This window comes from Brassica napus, chromosome A6 (assembly GCF_020379485.1).
Source record: "Brassica napus cultivar Da-Ae chromosome A6, Da-Ae, whole genome shotgun sequence".
Taxonomy (NCBI): Eukaryota; Viridiplantae; Streptophyta; class Magnoliopsida; order Brassicales; family Brassicaceae; genus Brassica; species Brassica napus.
The window spans coordinates 26,430,754-26,448,518 of record NC_063439.1 but is presented as its reverse complement, the minus strand read 5'-3'; the positions used below and the strand labels follow the sequence as shown (position 1 = coordinate 26,448,518).

The window sequence follows — 17,765 nt, the reverse complement described above, 5'->3', positions numbered from 1 at the left end:
GAAACCAAACTAGTTACCACTATGCTAAGTTCATAGTCTAAGACTCTTAAGGTTTGAAGTTTCTTCAACCCAAACATGTTAAATGCGTTGTTGTGTTTAGTGTCCAATTTATGTATAAAATCTATAAGAAAAATGGACAGAGGTAAAGAGAGAAATAAAACAAATCACACACGAAGCTTAAAAGCGTAGTTAAAAAAAATACACACACACAAGCTAACTCTTTTCTGTACTATACTATAAGTAAAACAATAAACATCACCAGCACAAAGAAGATTAGCAATCTTACTATGTTAGAGAAGCACACAAACTTTCTCAATTGCTTTTCTACATTTGTGTGCTTTTTTTTAATAATCATCCTTCAATATATTAATCACTGATTGAGATTGAAATTTAGCTCGTGGAATCAAACTTTCTTTCTGGTTACTTCTTTCCATTACTGCGTGCTCCTTGTCATCCCCATTCGTCCTGACCCTCTGCTAAACACCAATTATGTGTGTGATTAAAACATTGACGTATAAATTTAAAGCGTATATAACCACTTGGTCATTTAAGTACCTTCCAGACAGCAAATGTGCAGTTGTTGTTGAAGATCCCCTAGGGTTAGTAGTAGTAGTAGAGAGACGCCTCGTTCTACTCTCTGGTCCTTTATTATCCACACGCATGGCTGAAACTTCTTTCTCCATTGCAGCTACTTCTCTTCGCATCTTCTTTGCCTCTACCTCCATCGCCTTTGTTAGTGTCTCAACCTTCTTGGCCAACATCTACACAAACATTTTTTGTCACCAATCAGAGATTATAAACGGAATCAAAAACACATTCCTGGAAAAGGTAAAAAACTAAACTGACCTCAATAGCTTCGTCCTTATCTCTTATGCTTTGATCTTTATCATGAGCAGCTTTTCTTAAGGTTATCACCTCCTTCTGAAGCAAATCATGTAGCACTCCTGGGACACTATCATTACTCGTTCCTCCTGCAGGCTTCTCCGACTCTTCTTGTTTTGTTGAGTTAGGTGAGTCGCCTTCGCTGGTTCCTTCAGAAGATTGGTTCAGTGGAAACTTCGCGCTTCGTTCGTTTGTTAGCAGTTTGCTCCTATCTAAAGATCTGCTGCCTCCGTCGAATGATTTGGATGTTCCTCTAGCATGCTTCAGTACTGTACTTGCACTAGAACTCAAAGATCTGAACTGAGAACTCGGTGTTCTCTTGGAGAAGAATCCATTTGAGGTCAGTTTTGGTATGACATCGGCTCCGCCAAGTGATTGTCTTCGTGAAGGCCCGTTGCTGATACTTCTTCCTTCAGGTGTCGTTCTGTTGCCACCGCTTGGAGGCCCTCTTAAACTTTCTTCTAAGACCTTAAGCCGCAGTTGAAATTTCTCCTGCAAAAAGCAAAAAAAGCCAATTCTAACTAAAGCCATGATATGAAAGGATATAAAGAAGACTTAAAGATTCTAATACCTTCAGCTGAGCTTCAGATTTTGCAGCTCGGTCAGCTATGGCGAGTTTGTCACGCAGTTGTTGCATTTCTCCCTGATAATGATATGCACTTATATTAGTTATTAATATGAATCAGGCAATTTAAAGAAGCAAAGAGAAGCCAAGCAAAAACAAAAGATAAGAAGAGACCTGCAGAAACCTCCGTTCTTCGAGCCATTGCTTCACAGGCATCACTTTGTCGCTACCATCTTTCCACTCATTTGCCACTACAGTTGCGACCCTGCTTGCGCTTACCTTTGCACGGGCCAGCTCCCGGTCAAGGACTCTCCTCTCTTCCTAAGGAAAAACAACAGTGGCCACAGTTATGATCAGCGCCGGAATCACAATGGAAATAATAGGCTATTGAAGCACTATAAGCTAAAATGTAATTACATTCATTTCTTGGAATTTCCTCTGGTAATCTCTCACTGCATTTGCAGCTGCGCCACCAGCAAGAACAGCTTCTTCTAGCTCGCGCACAGTCTGCGTAAACTTTTCAACTTCTGCAACTTTTTGCCTGTGCATTCTGTCCAGGATCCTGTTCTCTTCCTGGTATAAACAGTCGGTAAAACAAGGCATGCTCAGAAAAAAAGGAGTTCCATACTATTTAAGGTTCAGCCGAGTAAAGGAGATGAAAGCAATATACCTGACAAATTTCAATCTGTTTCATTAACTCTTGGTTCTTGTTCTGGAGATCATCAACCATTGAAGCCTTGGCAAGAGCAGTCTCGACAGTTCTTTCGGCATCCAGCAAAGCTGCTTCCTTTGATTTAGTTAGACGGTCCAGTGCTCTATTGTCGTCTTGAAGTTTAGCAATCTACAAATGAAGAACGCAAATCCCAATTTTTAGAAGGTTTCAAGACTCAATAAGCAGAAGAGATATATTTGGTTAGAAAGAAAGTAAAATACTTCATGTCTCGCCAACTTGAGTTCAGCCTCTAGAGGGGCAAGAATGGCTTCAATAGGAGGCATATCGTCATCCTTCTGAGCAGCGTGAACCCTTCGAAGAGTGGCTTCTGCTGCAAATTGAGCTGCCATGGACGCCCTTTTTTCTTCATTAATTTTCTTGATTTCAAGATTCTATAACAGGAAATGATTTTTCATCAAATACAGATCCAAAAGAAATAGCAAAATGAAATGCAACCGAGGAAACATTGCAAGCATACTTTACTCTGGACAAGGTTCTCAGCCAGTTTGAGCTTCTCCGACATCTTTCCCAACTCTTCGGTAAGCTTTGGCAATAATAAAATTTTAAAACAGAACGTCAGCGAATACAAAGATGGAAAGTATTCAAGTGACAGCAGATAAACTGCGTATACATATGATTTATTTTTCACTGGTACTATATCACACAGCATTTCAAAAATCTAGCTACAAACAATAGTGAGAGGCTGACAGCCCAATCATAACGTTTTTGTCCTGGAGAAACAATGACTTAATAATATGTATATGCTTCATATAACGACTAGTAACAGGTGAAACAAGAGTGAAGGCTTATCTACAAAGGAACGGTGACAGAAAAGTACCACGACCACATGTAGGAAAACTAAGCCAGATTTAGAAACCAACGCAAAATTTATTAACAAGCTGTACTGAGTCAGAGAGAACAATAACGCAACTTGAGCAGAAGCTACTAGCCTAAGGATAACAGCTTTGAGTAAATCTTGAAATTTCAAATTATGTTTTCACATGTTTAAAACCTCTTCCTGACCATTAATATGATCCAAACAAATCAAAAGGAACCCAATATGTCAAGTTATTATTCCTGTCAGTGTGAAAAAAAAACTAAGTCGAATCAAAGCACAATTCAAACAAACTTACAGAAGAGAAGAGCTCCAGATAACTCTGACTAACAAGACTTGTTCATCAATTTCGAGTTTAAAAAAAAAAAGGAAAGAAAGTAAATGCACTACAACTCTTTTCGTCGAAAACACTATATGGTAACTAACCTCTTCGACAGCCTTCTCTCTTTGGCGTTCAGACAACCTCAAAGCCTTGATCTCAGCTTGGGATTCAGACAACTCCCGATCTTTATCTGCACACACCAAAGTCAAATATTTCAAACCCCCAACAAAATGACACGCATGCACGTAAAAAAACATATGTTACAAAAATCAAAAAAAAAAAAGAATTGTCAACGGAAACTTTGAATCGACCAATAAGAATAAAGAGATGGTCGTTATTGTACCTCTGACTTCGTTCTCGAGCCTACTGAGCTCGACTCTCACCGGATCTGAGCCATGGAGTAAAGTAATGAACTCGTCGTCGGAACTCGGCTTCATTGACCTCCGTCCTTTACTTCCTCCTCCTTCACGGACAGACGATGACTTCGTCAATGACGGACGCTGCGGCGAAGAATTCCTCCGAGAACTCCCGAACTCATTCGCCGCCGGACGGCCATTGTTAACCTCGAACGCATATCCTCCTCTTTCCTCCATCGTTTTCCCCCAAATCTAAAACCCTAATTTCAAATTTCAAAAAAATCAAATCAAGATCTCAAATTCCACCACGATAGAAACTAAATCAGTACATTCTCTCGTTTAATCGAGCAGCAATCGAAAAAATAAAAAAATGCAGAAAGACCTGAGAATCGTTGAGAGGAATCAAGGAGACTCGTCGTAGTCCAAAAGGGTATTTTTTGTTTGTTGCAATTAGGATAGCTTATAGATGCAGGAATGGGAGAAATGGGGGAATTTGTTGTTTATAAGTTTTCGGAAAGAAGAAGGATTTTAAAGAGGTTTATGGCTAAATGTTTATTTTTATTTTATGTTGTAAATCATTATAAGTGTTAGCTAATAGAAGACACATGATTGCGTCATATGTATAGTACAAGATTACGTTTATTAATTCAGGGTTGCCAAATTGGAATTTAGTACTAGTTACCATTCATTTAATTTTATAAGAGGTCTGTAATTGAAAAAAAAAAAAAAGAGGTCTGTAAAAAAAATGTTTTTTATTAAACTACTTTCGGATTTTTTATAGTGGCAAAGTGATATAACTTTTATTAACAACAGTGGGAAAATTGATAGTTTCTATTTCATTAAACAAAATTTTCCAACATGGTTTTTTATTTAACAAAATGAGTATTTTCTGTTGGGAAAATTTGATATTTTGTGTCACTAAATAAATTTGTGTTGTTATTCACAATAATTATTTTTAAACTATCAATTTATTAAAGTCAAGACTCTATAAATTAATAATATTAGAATTATAATATTTTATTAATTTATAGAGTTATTAATTTACAAACAAATTTAGATCTCTTTATTTTAAAATATAAAATAAAAATAGTGGATTTTATCATATATTTCAATTAAATTTTAGATATTTGATTTTCATATCTTTTACTATGTTAGTTGGTTAGTATGAAATATGTTTCAAAGAAAAGAAAAGAAATATTTTTCATAGAATTTAAATATAATTTTAAATATGCTTTTACTATATCTTTTCCAAATATATTGAAGTGTTAAAAATAGAAATCAACTCTTGTGAATAAAAGCAAACAATATTTTTTTTGCACTTTTATAAGCTATAAATAATATAACTATTAATGAGATCATTTATTTATATAGAAATTTCTTAAAAATGTTATCTTATCGATTTTGTCATATTTTGGAATTGTTTCAATTCAAAATTGATGAAATTTATTATATTTATTAATTTACCAAAGTACTGATTTATAGAACTTCTACTGTCTATAAGTCGTATGCTTCCTTTGTTGATAGTCTAAAAGGATCATGGACCATGTTAATTTTATTTGAAAGTGGAGAATCAATATAGGCTATAGCCATTGACAAGTATATATTGATCCTGCCATTCTTTAGATTTTCATTATCAACCATCCAATCTGTCCTCACGTGTAGCGATAGAAACACTACAAATCACGTCCTCCAATACTCGAAAATCTTATTAGATTTTTCTCTCGAAAAGTCACTGTTCTCTTCACACGGTTTTGTAGTTATATGTGTATGTTCACAAGTCACAAGTCTTACTTCATACGTTACATAATGTAACAAAATATTCAAATTGTTAATTTTGGTAAGGGGACATTCGATTCTAATTTGATGGTTTGAGCGATTTTTTATTAAAAACTGGGGCTGCTTCTTACCATTTATCAGTAAGCAATCAACGTATGTTACCTAACGAATTTAATACAGGTTTGCAGGCCAATCATATGTATTTCCTCATAATTTATGTTTGGCGCAAATAATTTCACTCTTAAGATGAAGGAAACATTGTTTCAAAACGGTGTCTTTAGAACCGAACCACCTCAACATAAACAAATTAACCAAAACAGAAGAAACCAAACCAAATAACAGAAAGCTAATACATATATTAGTTCATATCTATATCTAAAATATCCAAACCAAAAATCAAATGAGCATTGAATCAAAATTTAACCTAAAATTATTAGTTAAATTTAAAAGAATTAAATATCTATAAATATAATTTATAACAATATTCAAAATATTTAAAGAAATTGAATTACACCAACAAAATTAAAATTATTTATAATTAACTGAAAATATTATCCAACTATTTAAAGTAATAGAAATTACCTGATATTTTATTTGAATCATACAAACTATTTATTATCCAAATTATCTGAATTATATTCCCTCTTTTTGAAAAGATACATATCTTTTAGAGTTTTCGTACATATTAATAAAACATATTAAATTTTAGTTATAAACGCATTTTTTTTCACTGACAAAAGATACATTTTTGTGATTAACTATTTTCTATAACTTTTAGCCAATAAAAATTTAATAAACATAATTAATTTTCTTAAAGTTTATAATTTACAATTATTATTTAATAAAAATGTAAAGAACGTATCTTTTATAAACAAATAATTTTCTAAAACATGGATATTTTTTTTTGTAACAGAGGAGTATGATTTTGACAAAAATGATGAATGCGTATTTCAAATCCGGGTGCATGAAGGCTGTCGTTTAAGTGAAAGCTAATGATGTTATGTACACTGCTTATTGACGCTTTGTGCAGAGGAGTTTCAGAAACGTTTAAACTTTCAGAGGCTGTACTTGTTCCAGATATGCTCATGTACACTTCTTGGATAAGCAAAGGGAATTTGGTTTATGCGTTTAAGTTAAAAAAACCAAAAGGGTTCAACAGGGTCTCGAGCTCGACTTGTTAACCTACACTGCATTGATTTACAGGTTAGCTAGCAAGGGTTTGACTGATGGTGGAGGCTAGACAAGTTTTTGATGAAATGCTGAGAAGAGAGATAAGTCCTGATGCAGCTGTTTTTGATCTCTTGATTAGAGCTTATGAAAAGGAGGGGAATATGACCGCTGTTTCAGGTTTGTGTCTCAATATGCAAACTAAAAGGCTCAAATCAGTTGTAAGTGATGAGGAATGATTGCAGTAAACAATGTAGCAACGAAGTGATATGTACTTGAACTTAGAGATGATATGTATAATGTGATCTTTTACAATTAAAAATGGATACCTTTAACAATAGATACATGATTTTTCATGTTATATATACAAAAGAGTTTTTAACTGATGAAATGGAACTTATGTCTCTGTTTTATTAGAGTCCGGCTTCAAGATTGGTCAGTGGTTCCTTTAAGGATGTTATGTTTGCAGAGAGGGCACGTTGCTTTCATCTTTAGCCATTTAACTATACAGTTGAAATGGAAATGGTGGTTGCAAGGAAGAGTATGAAGCTCTGCTCCATCTTCATAAGAGCTCAGACATATACAACAGTCCTGCAGGAAAGAAATCAAAGTAAACAAACATCTTTCAAACTTAATAAAACATAACAAATTCTTATCATAACAGATTTGGCTTTACCGCATCCTCAGCAAGTAATGTTCTTTCAGTTGCCAAGCCTAAACCATCAGTTGGAACGGGAACCATTTTACCAGCTCCGGTATTGCTCTTCTCGTTGCTATGAAAAGCCTGAAACTTGTACATCGGAAGAACTCCTAGCTCCGCCTCTGATACCCCTTCCTGTATAAACCCGGAAAGTTGTAATCTTTAAAGACCACAAAGATGGACATTTTCAAGAGACTATTCATGCTCATACCGTTCCTGCAACGGCATAAAGAAGAGCGATGATGCAGGGGAGGCAACAGCAGAGAGCTATCCCAACAAGACAAGCCAAAACAACACAGAAAATGGCAAAGAACACATCAATCGCCAGTAAAATCACCGACAACCTGCGACAAAAAACCAACAAGATATGAAAAAAAACAAACAAATAATGTGTAGTGTTCTAACAATGTGATCAAAAACTGTATTAATACCAGTAAAGGTTAGGAGCTTCTCCTAAAAGCCTATCTCCACCTTGTACAACCCAGTAGAATCCAAGTATCCACCACATGAACGATAAAACAGTGTTTATCGACTCGCATCTTTTCGCAAAACTGATCACAACAACACATTCATCATAGTAAAGACAAGAACACACTAAACCATCATCATCATCATAAGACCAAACCTGTATGTTGTTGAATTATCACCATCTTCTTCATGATCATACTCACTGTTGTAACCGAGACCGTCACCGGACTCCAAGTCTCTAGCTCTACGCCTCGTGTTTCTCCTCCAGTACTCGGACCAAACCAACGCCACGTGGATCAAACACTGTAACCCGTATCCGCAGATCCACACCCTGATCGGCTCGTTTGGTCTTTCTTCGACGGTGCCGACAAGCATAACCGCCGAGGCGATTACCAGAGCGGCGTTCCAGAGTATGTCAGCGGCGACGACGGGCTTTGAGTAGCCCCAGTCGATGCGTCTCTCCTCGAAAGCACGCGCCGCCGTCTCTCTCACGAGTATCGACGGCGCGCGGTGGCCGGTGATCCGACCCAAGAGAACGGCGAGAGCTGTGGGCCTGGCGGCTGATGAAGAAGCGGAGAATCCGTCCTGACGCGGGCGGAGAAGTGGCGCATGTTGATCACGCGCCACTGTGGGATCTGAAGGGGAAGACGACGACATCGGTTTACTCTTCTCCGGAGTTTTTTTTTTTGTTTCTTTTAAACCGACGAAGAGAATTGATTACTTTACTGGTTTCACTTTCTCTCTCTCTCTCTCTCTCTCTCTCTTTAGAAAACGCTAAGACCATGGCGGGCCGGTCACTTTGAAATTGATCTAAAGTTTCTAAACTAATTAACTAGAATTAACTTAAGTAAACGAGGATAATTATATTAATTAATTTACGTTGTTTTCGGTTTATATGATACTAGGGGTTAGCCTGCCCGTATAATAAAAACAATTTTATATTAATTTTATGAAGCATTTTAAATATATATATTAGATTAAAAACAATATTATAAACAAATAAATAATAAATAAAATTCTGAAATCATATTTTTATTGTTAATAATCATTTTAGTTTGAATTAAAGTGTCAATAATCTTTACTATTCTCTATTTTTTGGAGAATAATAAAATTAGCAAAAAAAATTTGGAAAATGTAATATATATATATCTTCTTATTATTTTATTTCACTTTGACATAATAAAATAAAAAACTAAAATTTAAATAAATATTACTATATTTATTTTCACGAAGTTTTAAATTTTAAAAAACATTTACACTAATTAATTTTTCATGCAAATAAATTATACTAATTCCAAGATAAATCAGTTAAATTATAATAAAAATTTGATAAAATAATGAAATATCAAGTTTAAAATACTATATAAATAGTTTAATAATATCAGAAGTAATAATTATTTTTCCATTTTAATAGAAAATTATATTTTATAATATATATATTTTTTAGATCATAATTACATCTGGAATGAAATATTAATTCATTTTTGTGTGTTTACTGGTTATGTTTTGTAACTTATTATAGCTTATTAGATTTTTTCTTATGCTATTTTAAAATGAGAAATTGCACCGTACACACAAGACATATACGCTAATTAGGTAAATGCACTATTTACATTATCGAGGATGTCAGGAGGTGTTAGTTTTACATTTCTAACCTTGCTCACTTCATACTCACATCAACCGGTTACCTACTGTTCTTGTAATATAATTTACTTCTTTAATTATTTATTTTTTATTACCCAATCCAACACGTTACCTTTTTTGTGTCAGGCACGTAGATTTTTTTCAGTTATCGAAACTCGGTTATTGGCTTCGTAGTTGTGCATATCAAAAGTCTCTCACGTCATCCCCTTTTATATTAAGTTCTGTTGATCCATTGTTCTACTTCAATTCAACCATTCTAAATTAGATCTCAATTTTACACTTCAATTCAAAAATAAATTCAGATGGATGGAAGCGATGAACCTCCCTCTCCGCCCCCGTTTCCTCCTAGAATGTTTGCGCTAGGCGATGAACCTGTCGGCGTTACTCCTTACCACAAACCTACATGCATTCGGAAAATTCTCAACGCCCTCGAACCAGATGAAGCTCAGACTATCAGGGAGACCCAGTTCGGAAAGCTTGTCGAAATTGCAGACAAACCCTCGTTTTCTGGCCGGTTTGGTCGGTTCCTGTTATCCCGACAATTGAAGGTGGCGAAGAAGCACGAAGTTCGGTTTCTATTTGCTGGCAAACCGGTTAGATTCTCACAATTGAAGGTGACGGACCGACAATACAGGTGGAGAAGACATGGTAAGCCATCCTCCTTTTCTCCAGAATTATCCATATTTATATTTGGATTTTGGCATACTAATATTAGCAACAATGCACTCCATAATAAATTGCTACGAATGTACTTAGCTTTTATTCATAAAGATTGCACACTATGTTTTGTTTGATCTGCCAAAGACGTTTGTTTCCCGTTTTGTTTGGATTTTAATTTGCTCATGTTAGCAACATACTTTTGCTCACTACCTTGCTATGAATTTTCTTAGCTTCTATTTATAAATATTGCTCTCATTATGTTTTGTTTGAACTCTACAAATTGCAACACATTTTCTTGTTTTTATTTTTTTAACATTGCTATTCATGTAAATGTTTCAGATTCCAGTTACCGACAATCGTGAGGCTGAAGAAATCCGTGAGGGTGATGGGACCGACAATACAGGTGGAGAAGACATGGAAAGACATCCTCGTTAGTTTCAGAATCGTCCAAATTTATATTTGGATTTTGAAATACTAATATTAGCAACAATACACTCCACACTACCTACATTGCTACGACTGTACTTAGCTTCTATTCATAAAGATTGCAGACACCATGTTTTGTTTGGACAGTCAATGATGTTTGTGTCCCTTTTTGTACTGATTTATCTATATATAATAACGAATCCTTGTTCTCCCTTATCAACTTCCTTTTTGTAGCGATGACACTCCATAACTAACTTTAAATATATTCATCCAGTATTATTCTTAGCCGGCTACAAACGATTCAAAGACGTTAACTTAAATAATTGGCCACAATGACAATGGAGCAAACTAATATTTTAGTTAACTAGACAGCTTCTGTAACTAGTATTAATAAAATATCACGAAACAAGATTCTGTAACTATAAAGTCTACAATCAATACACATAAACGGAGGAGTGGTATTGGTTTTGTTAACTAGACAGCTTTTTTATGGTGAGAGTTTGCTTGTTGGCTTCCTTTTATAGACAAACCCCGTTAGCAGTTGAGAGTTGACGCTACACCTGCATAAAAAAGTGTTACACGGTCACTAAACGGTATAGCTTACAATACTTTATTTAACGCGCTAACATATCTAACAAATCTTCGACACCAATATTTGCTAACTAATTTAATATTTTAACACAGGACCAGTGCAAAGTTTCCTTTAGTTTGTTAATAACCTTTTTAGCATATGCAATAATCTTCCGATATACATGCTAAAAATTCTAGAATATCTATTTAACATTCTTTTTAGCGGTTATTACTTTTTAAAGCTGGTTACCTTAGATTTTTGTTTGCTAACCTAAACCCAAAAACATGCTAACTTTTTGCTAAATTTGCTTGATTTACCCAAAGGTAAGCCGTTGCCGGACGGTCTAATCGGTATTCCACCGAAAACATACCGGAGACAGGAAAACGCGACAGAGAGAATTTGGCTTCCACAATAGCTTGATTCAGCACAGACGAAATCAAAAACAACGCTTCAAAACATCAAACCCAGAACCAATCGAATCAAACAAATAAAAGCAAACGAAAGTCTCAAATCCTTGCATGCAAATCAAAAGCTTGAAGATGATTGAACCCTAACAGAGAGGGCAGGATGAAACAAATCGATCTAAGATTTTGATCCGATTGAAACCTTTCTAAAAGAGAAGCGAGGTTGATTCAGAGAAACTGAAAAAAAAAACAAATAAAAAAAAAACAAAACCAGACAAGACATTGCCGAAGACAAACCTGATATACGGGTTGAAAACCTCACCAGATTGATCAAGCATGGGAAATAACGCAATTCTCTCTCTCTCAAAAATAATAGAGGGAAGAAAGAGAGAGAGATCCATTGCTTTTCGCTAATTACTTTTTATTTCATTTAGCTTATGACCTATTATCACCGGTTTTGTCGTGATCTCTTTTTTATAGACATAAGGTCAGTTTTGACATTTTCTCTATGTTGGATCCCCACAACTTTTGTGTCATAGGCATTTGCCTAATTTGCTACTTCTTATATGATATTGGGCTAATTCACTCAAAAAAAAATAACCAAGAAAGAAAGAAAAAACGAAGAACACAAAGGAAAAAAAAAATGCAAGCTGCTTCGGTAAATAGCTTCTCTTTGTTCGATGTTGTTGTTGGAAGTTTTTCATTCGGTGAAACAACGAACCAATCCTCATTTTATTTACTTTTATTTTAGTTTTTTAGTTTTCTGGTATTTATTTTTTAATTCACAAAAATTCTCAATGTTTTGTTCTTCCTAGAGCTTAACGACCGTGTCCTCCTCGAATCCCTTGTCTTATACATACACATTAAGACAAATAGAGCTTCATGGGGTTTTCCTTTTGGTTGTTTAAACTTCTAATTTTGAAAAAAAAAAATTGGAAAATAAAATCTGAGCTTTATCGATCTCTTTTGTTCTTGCGGAGCGTGAGTACATGTTTTACATGCTTCTTTTCCATAGAATCTTTTTAACTTTTGTCTTCGTGTTTGTCTGAAATCTGATCTGCAGCTCTCAAAGAATTGGCGTTTTGATAGTACTGTGGGTCCAGAAGACATAGATCCTTCTTCATTTCAAGGTACGTCATCTTCTTTCTTCTTGTCGGCGTGAATGTCTTTTTGTCTTCTCATTGTTCTAGTTCGACGCGTTTATATGCTTTTAGGTCATTAACGCGACGTCGTTTTAATTCATCAGAACTGTTGAAACATGATCGTATACGCTTATTGATTCATCGCCATTGTGAATATATTGGTTGTTCTTGACAAATTGTGAATAAATTTTACCCAAACATGTCATAATAACTTTTTTTTTTGTTATTCTTATTCATTTATACTTGGCAATACGATTATGTTGAAGAGATTTTAGGGTTAGAGGATTGTGCTTTTGGCTTTTGCAGGTGTTACGTGCGCTGACTTTCCCAAAAAGAAAGGTTTGAGTGTAAGCGAGAGGAGGGAACTGATCCACGCATTGTCCAAGCAGCCAGAAGAAGCTTCAGAGCTTTTAAACTCATGGAGCCGAGATGAGATAATGAAGATCATATGTGCAGAGATGGGGAAAGAGAGGAAGTACACTGGTCTAGCCAAACCAAAACTCATAGAAACCCTACTCAAACTTGTGTCTCGTCCTCTCGGAGAAACCTCTCGTCCTGACCGTAAAAACTCGAAAAAGAAACGGAAGACGACCAGTTACATCATTTGCTGCGAGAATGTAGCTTGTAGAGCTGCGCTTGGAACCGAGGATACCTTTTGCAGGAAGTGTTCTTGCTGCGTTTGTCAGAACTATGATGAAGATAAAGATCCGAGTCTATGGATTACTTGTGAGGCTTGTGGAGTGTCTTGTCATTTAGAATGCGCTTTGGAGCAAGAGAGGTATGGGATTGGGTGTGATGATGATGAAGTAGGAAGAGCGCTTGATGGTAGGTTTTATTGCGTGTTTTGCGGCAAAGATAATGACTTACTCGGGTAAGAATCGATGGATATACACAATGAACGTAGATCGTTTGGAGGATGTGTAATGTAATATTATGTGTGTGTACTTACAGATGCTGGAGGCAACAAGTGAAGGTGGCGAAAGAGACTCAACGTGTGGATGTTCTTTGCTACCGTGTTTCTTTAGGACAGAAGCTGCTGAGAGGTACGAGGAAGTATCGATATCTGTTGGAACTCATGGACGAGGCGGTGAAGAAGCTGGAGGGTGATGTGGGTCCGTTATCGGGTTGCGCGATGAAGATGGCTCGTGGTATCGTCCAAAGTCTATCTTCGGGAACTCAAGTTCAAAAGCTGTGTTCTCTGGCAATGGAAGCTTTGGACAAAATGGTCTCACCACCATCAGAATCTGTTTCAGGACAAGGTTAGTTTTCTGTTCACACATTGTACTTATGTTTTGGAGTCAGAAGATGTTGACTTTAGTTCTCGTTAGGTGACAAGTTGAGCGTGAGAGTGGAAGAGGTTCAAGCAAGATCAGTCACTGTGATATTAGACTCCGAGGAGCCGTCTTCCTCACAAAACCAGACCACTGGGGTGGAGGGTGATGAAGATGAAGCTGGGAACATGCAAAGCCTATTGATTAACTCTAGCAGTGGTCTTTGCAGTAATCCATCTTTACCGGAAGATGAATTTAACAATGCCCTTATACGCTGCTGCAAAGAAAATGGGGACAATGACAACATTGAAGTAGAATCTGAGCTTGAAGACGAGAGGCTCATAAAAAGGAAAGTTAACGAGCCAGAGGGAAGAGAGTTGCTTGTTGTAACACCCTGCCGAAGAGATGCTTATAAGGGCAAGCAAGAAGGGAACAAAAGATCCAAATCAAGAACAGCAACCGTGAACGAGAAACCTGAGACCAATGTAGCAAATGGATTTGGAGGAGATAATGACTTGGTTCACGTCGTCAAGACCATCAGATGCTTAGAGCAAGAAGGGCATATAGACAAGAGTTTCCGGAAAAGGTTCTTGACATGGTATAGCTTAAGAGCTACTCATCGTGAAGTTAGAGTTGTGAAGCTTTTTATCGAGACATTCATGGATGATCTGCCCTCTTTGGGACAACAGCTTATGCATACATTCTCAGATTGCACACTCAACAAGAGATCATCAGCAAGTGGTGTTGTACCTGCTGGAATCTGCCTCAAGCTCTGGCATTAAAATCTCTTGAAATCTCTCTCAATTTCTTAATATTCTAAAAACCATAACGATATCTTAATGTAACTTTGCTTCCTTCTAATGTATAGCGCAAAACTCAAAACGAACATGCATAATTTCAACTAAACCATAGTCTGAAGATATAGCCGGGGAGATTACACTCATGACATTAACAATTCTAAAATCCCCCAAATAAAAAAGAACTCAATAGACGTTTCTAAGCTCTGAGAGTACATGTTTGATCTCTAAAGGACATTAGAACAGAGCCTGGGGGTAGAATTGCGGTAAAGACTACCTTGGAAACGCAGCTCGAACTCTCATCATCTGAGTATTGTTTAATCCATAATGACAAAGAACCTGCAAGATAGGTTTAAAATATAATCAAAATGGTGAGGCAAAGTGATTAACACGATAACATAGAGTGCAAAGAGTCACAACAAGATAGGTTTAGCTAACATATGAAACAATGTGGATGATTCATCTTCAACGCAGCCACACAAGTAGCTAATACTAAAGTCCTAGCTAGCTGAATCATACTAGTAAAAAACCTACAAAAAGTAGCTAACTATTATTATTTTTTGATTAGCCAAGGGTGTCCAGCTGGACCAGACGGACCGAGACCCAACCGACTAATCCCCTGGAGACTTAACCACCGGTGACAGCTAAGCAGGTCGCTCTAGGTGGGAGTTAGAGACCCACACCACCTAGAAAGAGCTAATAATTTCGCACTGGACGGGAATCAATCCCTGTTTACTCCTAGTCGAGCGGAAACCACTAGACCACACCAAGATGTAAACTATTAGACCACCAGGATGTTGTTAGCTAAAGATATCTTCTAACTGGATCTTATTCCATCATAGAGACTATCACTAACATTGAGGAAAGCTTAGCGGTTACGCTCAGCAGGCAAAGGACGGTTAAAGCCACCGCGACGGTTCATGTACTGCCTTGGCTGCCGCTTGGTAACAGCCCTGATCCCGCTGACGTCAGCACCTTCAACATGCTTCCCTTTCGTCGAGTCAAATCCAGTTGGAATCCCTAACATCTTCATCATCTCTATCTCATTCACATCCATCCCCTCCTCCTCCTCCGCAGCTTCGCTTGGTTGCTTATCGTTCTTCTCTTTCGCAGTCTCGTCGACGGAGCCAGACGCAGCTTTTTTCCGGTTCCTCTCCTTCTCGTCCTCCACTGAGCTCTCGCGAGGCCGTTTCCGCGACGGAGAGGGGGAGGGAGTCCTGCGCCTGTGGTGTCGGTTACGGTCGCGGTCGATCGAGCGGGAGCGAGATCGGTACTTCTCCGGAGAGCGCGCGTGGCGAGGAGGACGAGCGTGGTGGTCTGGAGTACGAGATCGGGACTTCTTGCTCCTTATCCCTCGGTGGTCACGGTCTCTATCTTCACGGTCCCGATCACGGTCGTCTCTCTCTCGGCGTCGATCGCGGTCGTCTCTATCTCGGCGTCTGTCACTATCACGTTCGCGTCGGTTGCGCTGTGACATGGTGGCGATGCCGACTGAGGACGGTGGTTGCGCGCAGGGGTTTTGACTGGGAGAGACTCAACTCAAGTAAAAGCCCATTAAATAAATAATGGGCTTGGGTCTTAGTACAATAAAAGCCCATACGACGCGGTCAAGGTGTTCGGTATGGTACTTGGTTTAGTTGACCGTTAAACTAACATCAAACCAATTCAGTTGAGCTAAGTTTTAACGTTGGTTTAGACTTATATTTACTACAATGATTTCATAAGAATGTAAAATTATATCTAATCGGACGAAAAATATCACTTTTTGGAACTTTATAATATAAGATTTAACGATATTCAATATCTTTTAAAGATTCCATGCACGTCTCGGCCATAATAACCCAAATGAATCCTAAAATCAAGTACAACCAAAATTACTTATACTTTTTCTGCTAAAGTTTGATATTCGTTTTGAGAAATTGATTCATTATAGTACAGACTATCCCACATGGAGAATATAAAAATACTTTTTAAAGGTAAGCAGTTTAGCTTTAAGCAAAAACAAAATGCAGTTTAGCTTCACACAGAAACAATAATTATAATTAATATCCTTTATATATCACTGAAATACGTTTTTCCTATTAAAATTAGAAACTAAAATTATATGTTTTAAACGATAATTTTGATGAATATTTTTTTGGTGTTACAATGTCTACATTTTTAAGATGTTTCAAATTTATAAAAGGGACGTGAGAGAACAAGTGGGTTTGGTCGGTCGTTTCTTTACACTTATGCAACATTCTCTATTCATCCATATCTCCTTCCACGAGATGCTCAAATTCCCCACTATATAAATTCCTTTTCTTTAATATAAAATTTTATAAGAAAATCCATAAAAATCATGGAAGTTCAGATATTTACGTATTCTAATTTACTAAAAATTACTTTATATTATATAGTTACTATTGAGAATAAGAACAAGAAAATCCCAATCAGCGTTGGTCCAACGATCTTCCAACAAAGCACAATGCACGATTCGATTTCATCATGTATGTATTCACCACCTCACATTTGTTTCTTTTTTTCTCCTTCTCTCGTTTAGTTATATCATTATCCATCATGCGTTATGTTTTGCCCTTTTAACATTTCTAGTGTTGGCTGTTCTCAAATCCTAGTAACCTTCGCTAGTCTTTTTGTTCAGAAGTAGCCTTCACTAGTTAGTTAATTAGGATGATCTTGTGAGCTAAACTTGAGGTAGAAATAGAATCGTGGGACCCGAAGAACATGAGATGCATCAAAGGCAAAGTCCAAAGTAATTACGTTATTGTTAGTGGAATGTGTACGTGAAGGTGTACGAACCATAATTCCACATGTGTTGCGAGCCTGCTTGATCTATCCTACAATCCAACTTATTTCTAATTCTTTTTTTCATAATTTCGTTTGTATCTTAAAAAATGAAACACCCACAATAATATAAATTTTATTAACTTTTGTTGAAGAAAATATAACTTTTATTAACACGTAAAAAATGCACGATTGTTTCTTTATAAAAATATGCTTGCATGATTGTTCCTAACGAATTTATTTTGTTAATGAAAAAAATGCTAAGCCATGTAACTTCTGTACC

The 17,765-nt window shown here is 36.5% G+C and overlaps 5 protein-coding genes across 9 annotated transcripts; 2 read left to right on the top strand and 3 right to left on the bottom strand.

The window, feature by feature from the left end:
• Positions 1-147: 147 nt before the first annotated feature.
• Positions 148-4,270, bottom strand: LOC106389045 (microtubule-associated protein 70-3-like). Of its 3 annotated transcripts, none has more exons than XM_013829230.3 (12): positions 4,055-4,270; positions 3,660-3,932; positions 3,421-3,506; positions 2,638-2,703; positions 2,381-2,551; positions 2,118-2,288; positions 1,865-2,020; positions 1,622-1,768; positions 1,454-1,525; positions 847-1,374; positions 556-761; positions 148-476 (listed from the first exon to the last, which is right to left on the bottom strand). In XM_013829230.3, the coding sequence occupies exons 2-12, from the start codon at positions 3,907-3,909 to the stop codon at positions 434-436; spliced, it is 1,896 nt and encodes a 631-aa protein (XP_013684684.2). In that variant the 5' UTR covers positions 3,910-3,932; positions 4,055-4,270; the 3' UTR covers positions 148-433. The 3 variants fall into 3 exon arrangements, with proteins under 3 accessions (XP_013684684.2, XP_013684697.2, XP_013684692.2); XM_013829243.3 differs by having other exon boundaries at positions 148-473; XM_013829238.3 differs by having other exon boundaries at positions 3,660-3,924; positions 4,055-4,248.
• A 2,615-nt stretch (positions 4,271-6,885) lies between these two features.
• Positions 6,886-8,579, bottom strand: LOC106389032 (E3 ubiquitin protein ligase RIE1). Its single transcript, XM_013829221.3, has 5 exons — positions 7,941-8,579; positions 7,747-7,866; positions 7,527-7,659; positions 7,292-7,450; positions 6,886-7,206 (listed from the first exon to the last, which is right to left on the bottom strand). The coding sequence occupies exons 1-5, from the start codon at positions 8,438-8,440 to the stop codon at positions 7,042-7,044; spliced, it is 1,077 nt and encodes a 358-aa protein (XP_013684675.1). The 5' UTR covers positions 8,441-8,579; the 3' UTR covers positions 6,886-7,041.
• Positions 8,580-8,665: 86 nt separating this feature from the next.
• LOC125609836 lies at positions 8,666-10,638 on the top strand. The gene is made up of 2 exons (XM_048781327.1): positions 8,666-10,075; positions 10,427-10,638. Exons 1-2 carry the CDS (start codon positions 9,730-9,732, stop codon positions 10,447-10,449), a joined length of 369 nt encoding a protein of 122 aa, XP_048637284.1. The 5' UTR covers positions 8,666-9,729; the 3' UTR covers positions 10,450-10,638.
• A 1,343-nt stretch (positions 10,639-11,981) lies between these two features.
• Positions 11,982-14,844, top strand: LOC125609834 (protein VERNALIZATION INSENSITIVE 3-like). Of its 3 annotated transcripts, none has more exons than XM_048781323.1 (5): positions 11,982-12,146; positions 12,552-12,618; positions 12,937-13,501; positions 13,582-13,889; positions 13,959-14,844. In XM_048781323.1, exons 1-5 carry the CDS (start codon positions 11,997-11,999, stop codon positions 14,681-14,683), a joined length of 1,815 nt encoding a protein of 604 aa, XP_048637280.1. In that variant the 5' UTR covers positions 11,982-11,996; the 3' UTR covers positions 14,684-14,844. The 3 variants fall into 3 exon arrangements, with proteins under 3 accessions (XP_048637280.1, XP_048637282.1, XP_048637281.1); XM_048781325.1 differs by having other exon boundaries at positions 12,122-12,195; XM_048781324.1 differs by lacking the exon at positions 11,982-12,146 and adding an exon at positions 12,240-12,469.
• On the bottom strand, positions 14,778-16,245 carry LOC125609835 (U4/U6.U5 small nuclear ribonucleoprotein 27 kDa protein-like). The gene is made up of 2 exons (XM_048781326.1): positions 15,555-16,245; positions 14,778-15,037 (listed from the first exon to the last, which is right to left on the bottom strand). Exon 1 carries the CDS (start codon positions 16,173-16,175, stop codon positions 15,567-15,569), a length of 609 nt encoding a protein of 202 aa, XP_048637283.1. The 5' UTR covers positions 16,176-16,245; the 3' UTR covers positions 14,778-15,037; positions 15,555-15,566.
• Between the last annotated feature and the right edge of the window lie 1,520 nt (positions 16,246-17,765).

What these genes read in the sequence shown, in the direction of transcription:
- LOC106389045 (XM_013829230.3), bottom strand. Translation starts at nt 3,909, where the DNA reads ATGGAGGAAAGAGGAGGATATGCGTTCGAGGTTAACAATGGCCGTCCG. An exon ending in AATCTGAAGCTCAGCTGAAG is followed by an intron (nt 1,375 to 1,453) that starts GTATTAGAATCT and finishes TGCTTTTTGCAG; the next exon opens with GAGAAATTTCAACTGCGGCT. An exon ending in GCACATTTGCTGTCTGGAAG is followed by an intron (nt 477 to 555) that starts GTACTTAAATGA and finishes ATTGGTGTTTAG; the next exon opens with CAGAGGGTCAGGACGAATGG.
- LOC106389032 (XM_013829221.3), bottom strand. Translation starts at nt 8,440, where the DNA reads ATGTCGTCGTCTTCCCCTTCAGATCCCACAGTGGCGCGTGATCAACAT. An exon ending in GAAGCTCCTAACCTTTACTG is followed by an intron (nt 7,660 to 7,746) that starts GTATTAATACAG and finishes TTTTTGTCGCAG; the next exon opens with GTTGTCGGTGATTTTACTGG. An exon ending in CATTACTTGCTGAGGATGCG is followed by an intron (nt 7,207 to 7,291) that starts GTAAAGCCAAAT and finishes TCTTTCCTGCAG; the next exon opens with GACTGTTGTATATGTCTGAG.
- LOC125609836 (XM_048781327.1), top strand. Translation starts at nt 9,730, where the DNA reads ATGGATGGAAGCGATGAACCTCCCTCTCCGCCCCCGTTTCCTCCTAGA. An exon ending in ATACAGGTGGAGAAGACATG is followed by an intron (nt 10,076 to 10,426) that starts GTAAGCCATCCT and finishes TAAATGTTTCAG; the next exon opens with ATTCCAGTTACCGACAATCG.
- LOC125609834 (XM_048781323.1), top strand. Translation starts at nt 11,997, where the DNA reads ATGTTGGATCCCCACAACTTTTGTGTCATAGGCATTTGCCTAATTTGC. An exon ending in AGATCCTTCTTCATTTCAAG is followed by an intron (nt 12,619 to 12,936) that starts GTACGTCATCTT and finishes TGGCTTTTGCAG; the next exon opens with GTGTTACGTGCGCTGACTTT. An exon ending in AAAGATAATGACTTACTCGG is followed by an intron (nt 13,502 to 13,581) that starts GTAAGAATCGAT and finishes GTGTACTTACAG; the next exon opens with ATGCTGGAGGCAACAAGTGA.
- LOC125609835 (XM_048781326.1), bottom strand. Translation starts at nt 16,175, where the DNA reads ATGTCACAGCGCAACCGACGCGAACGTGATAGTGACAGACGCCGAGAT.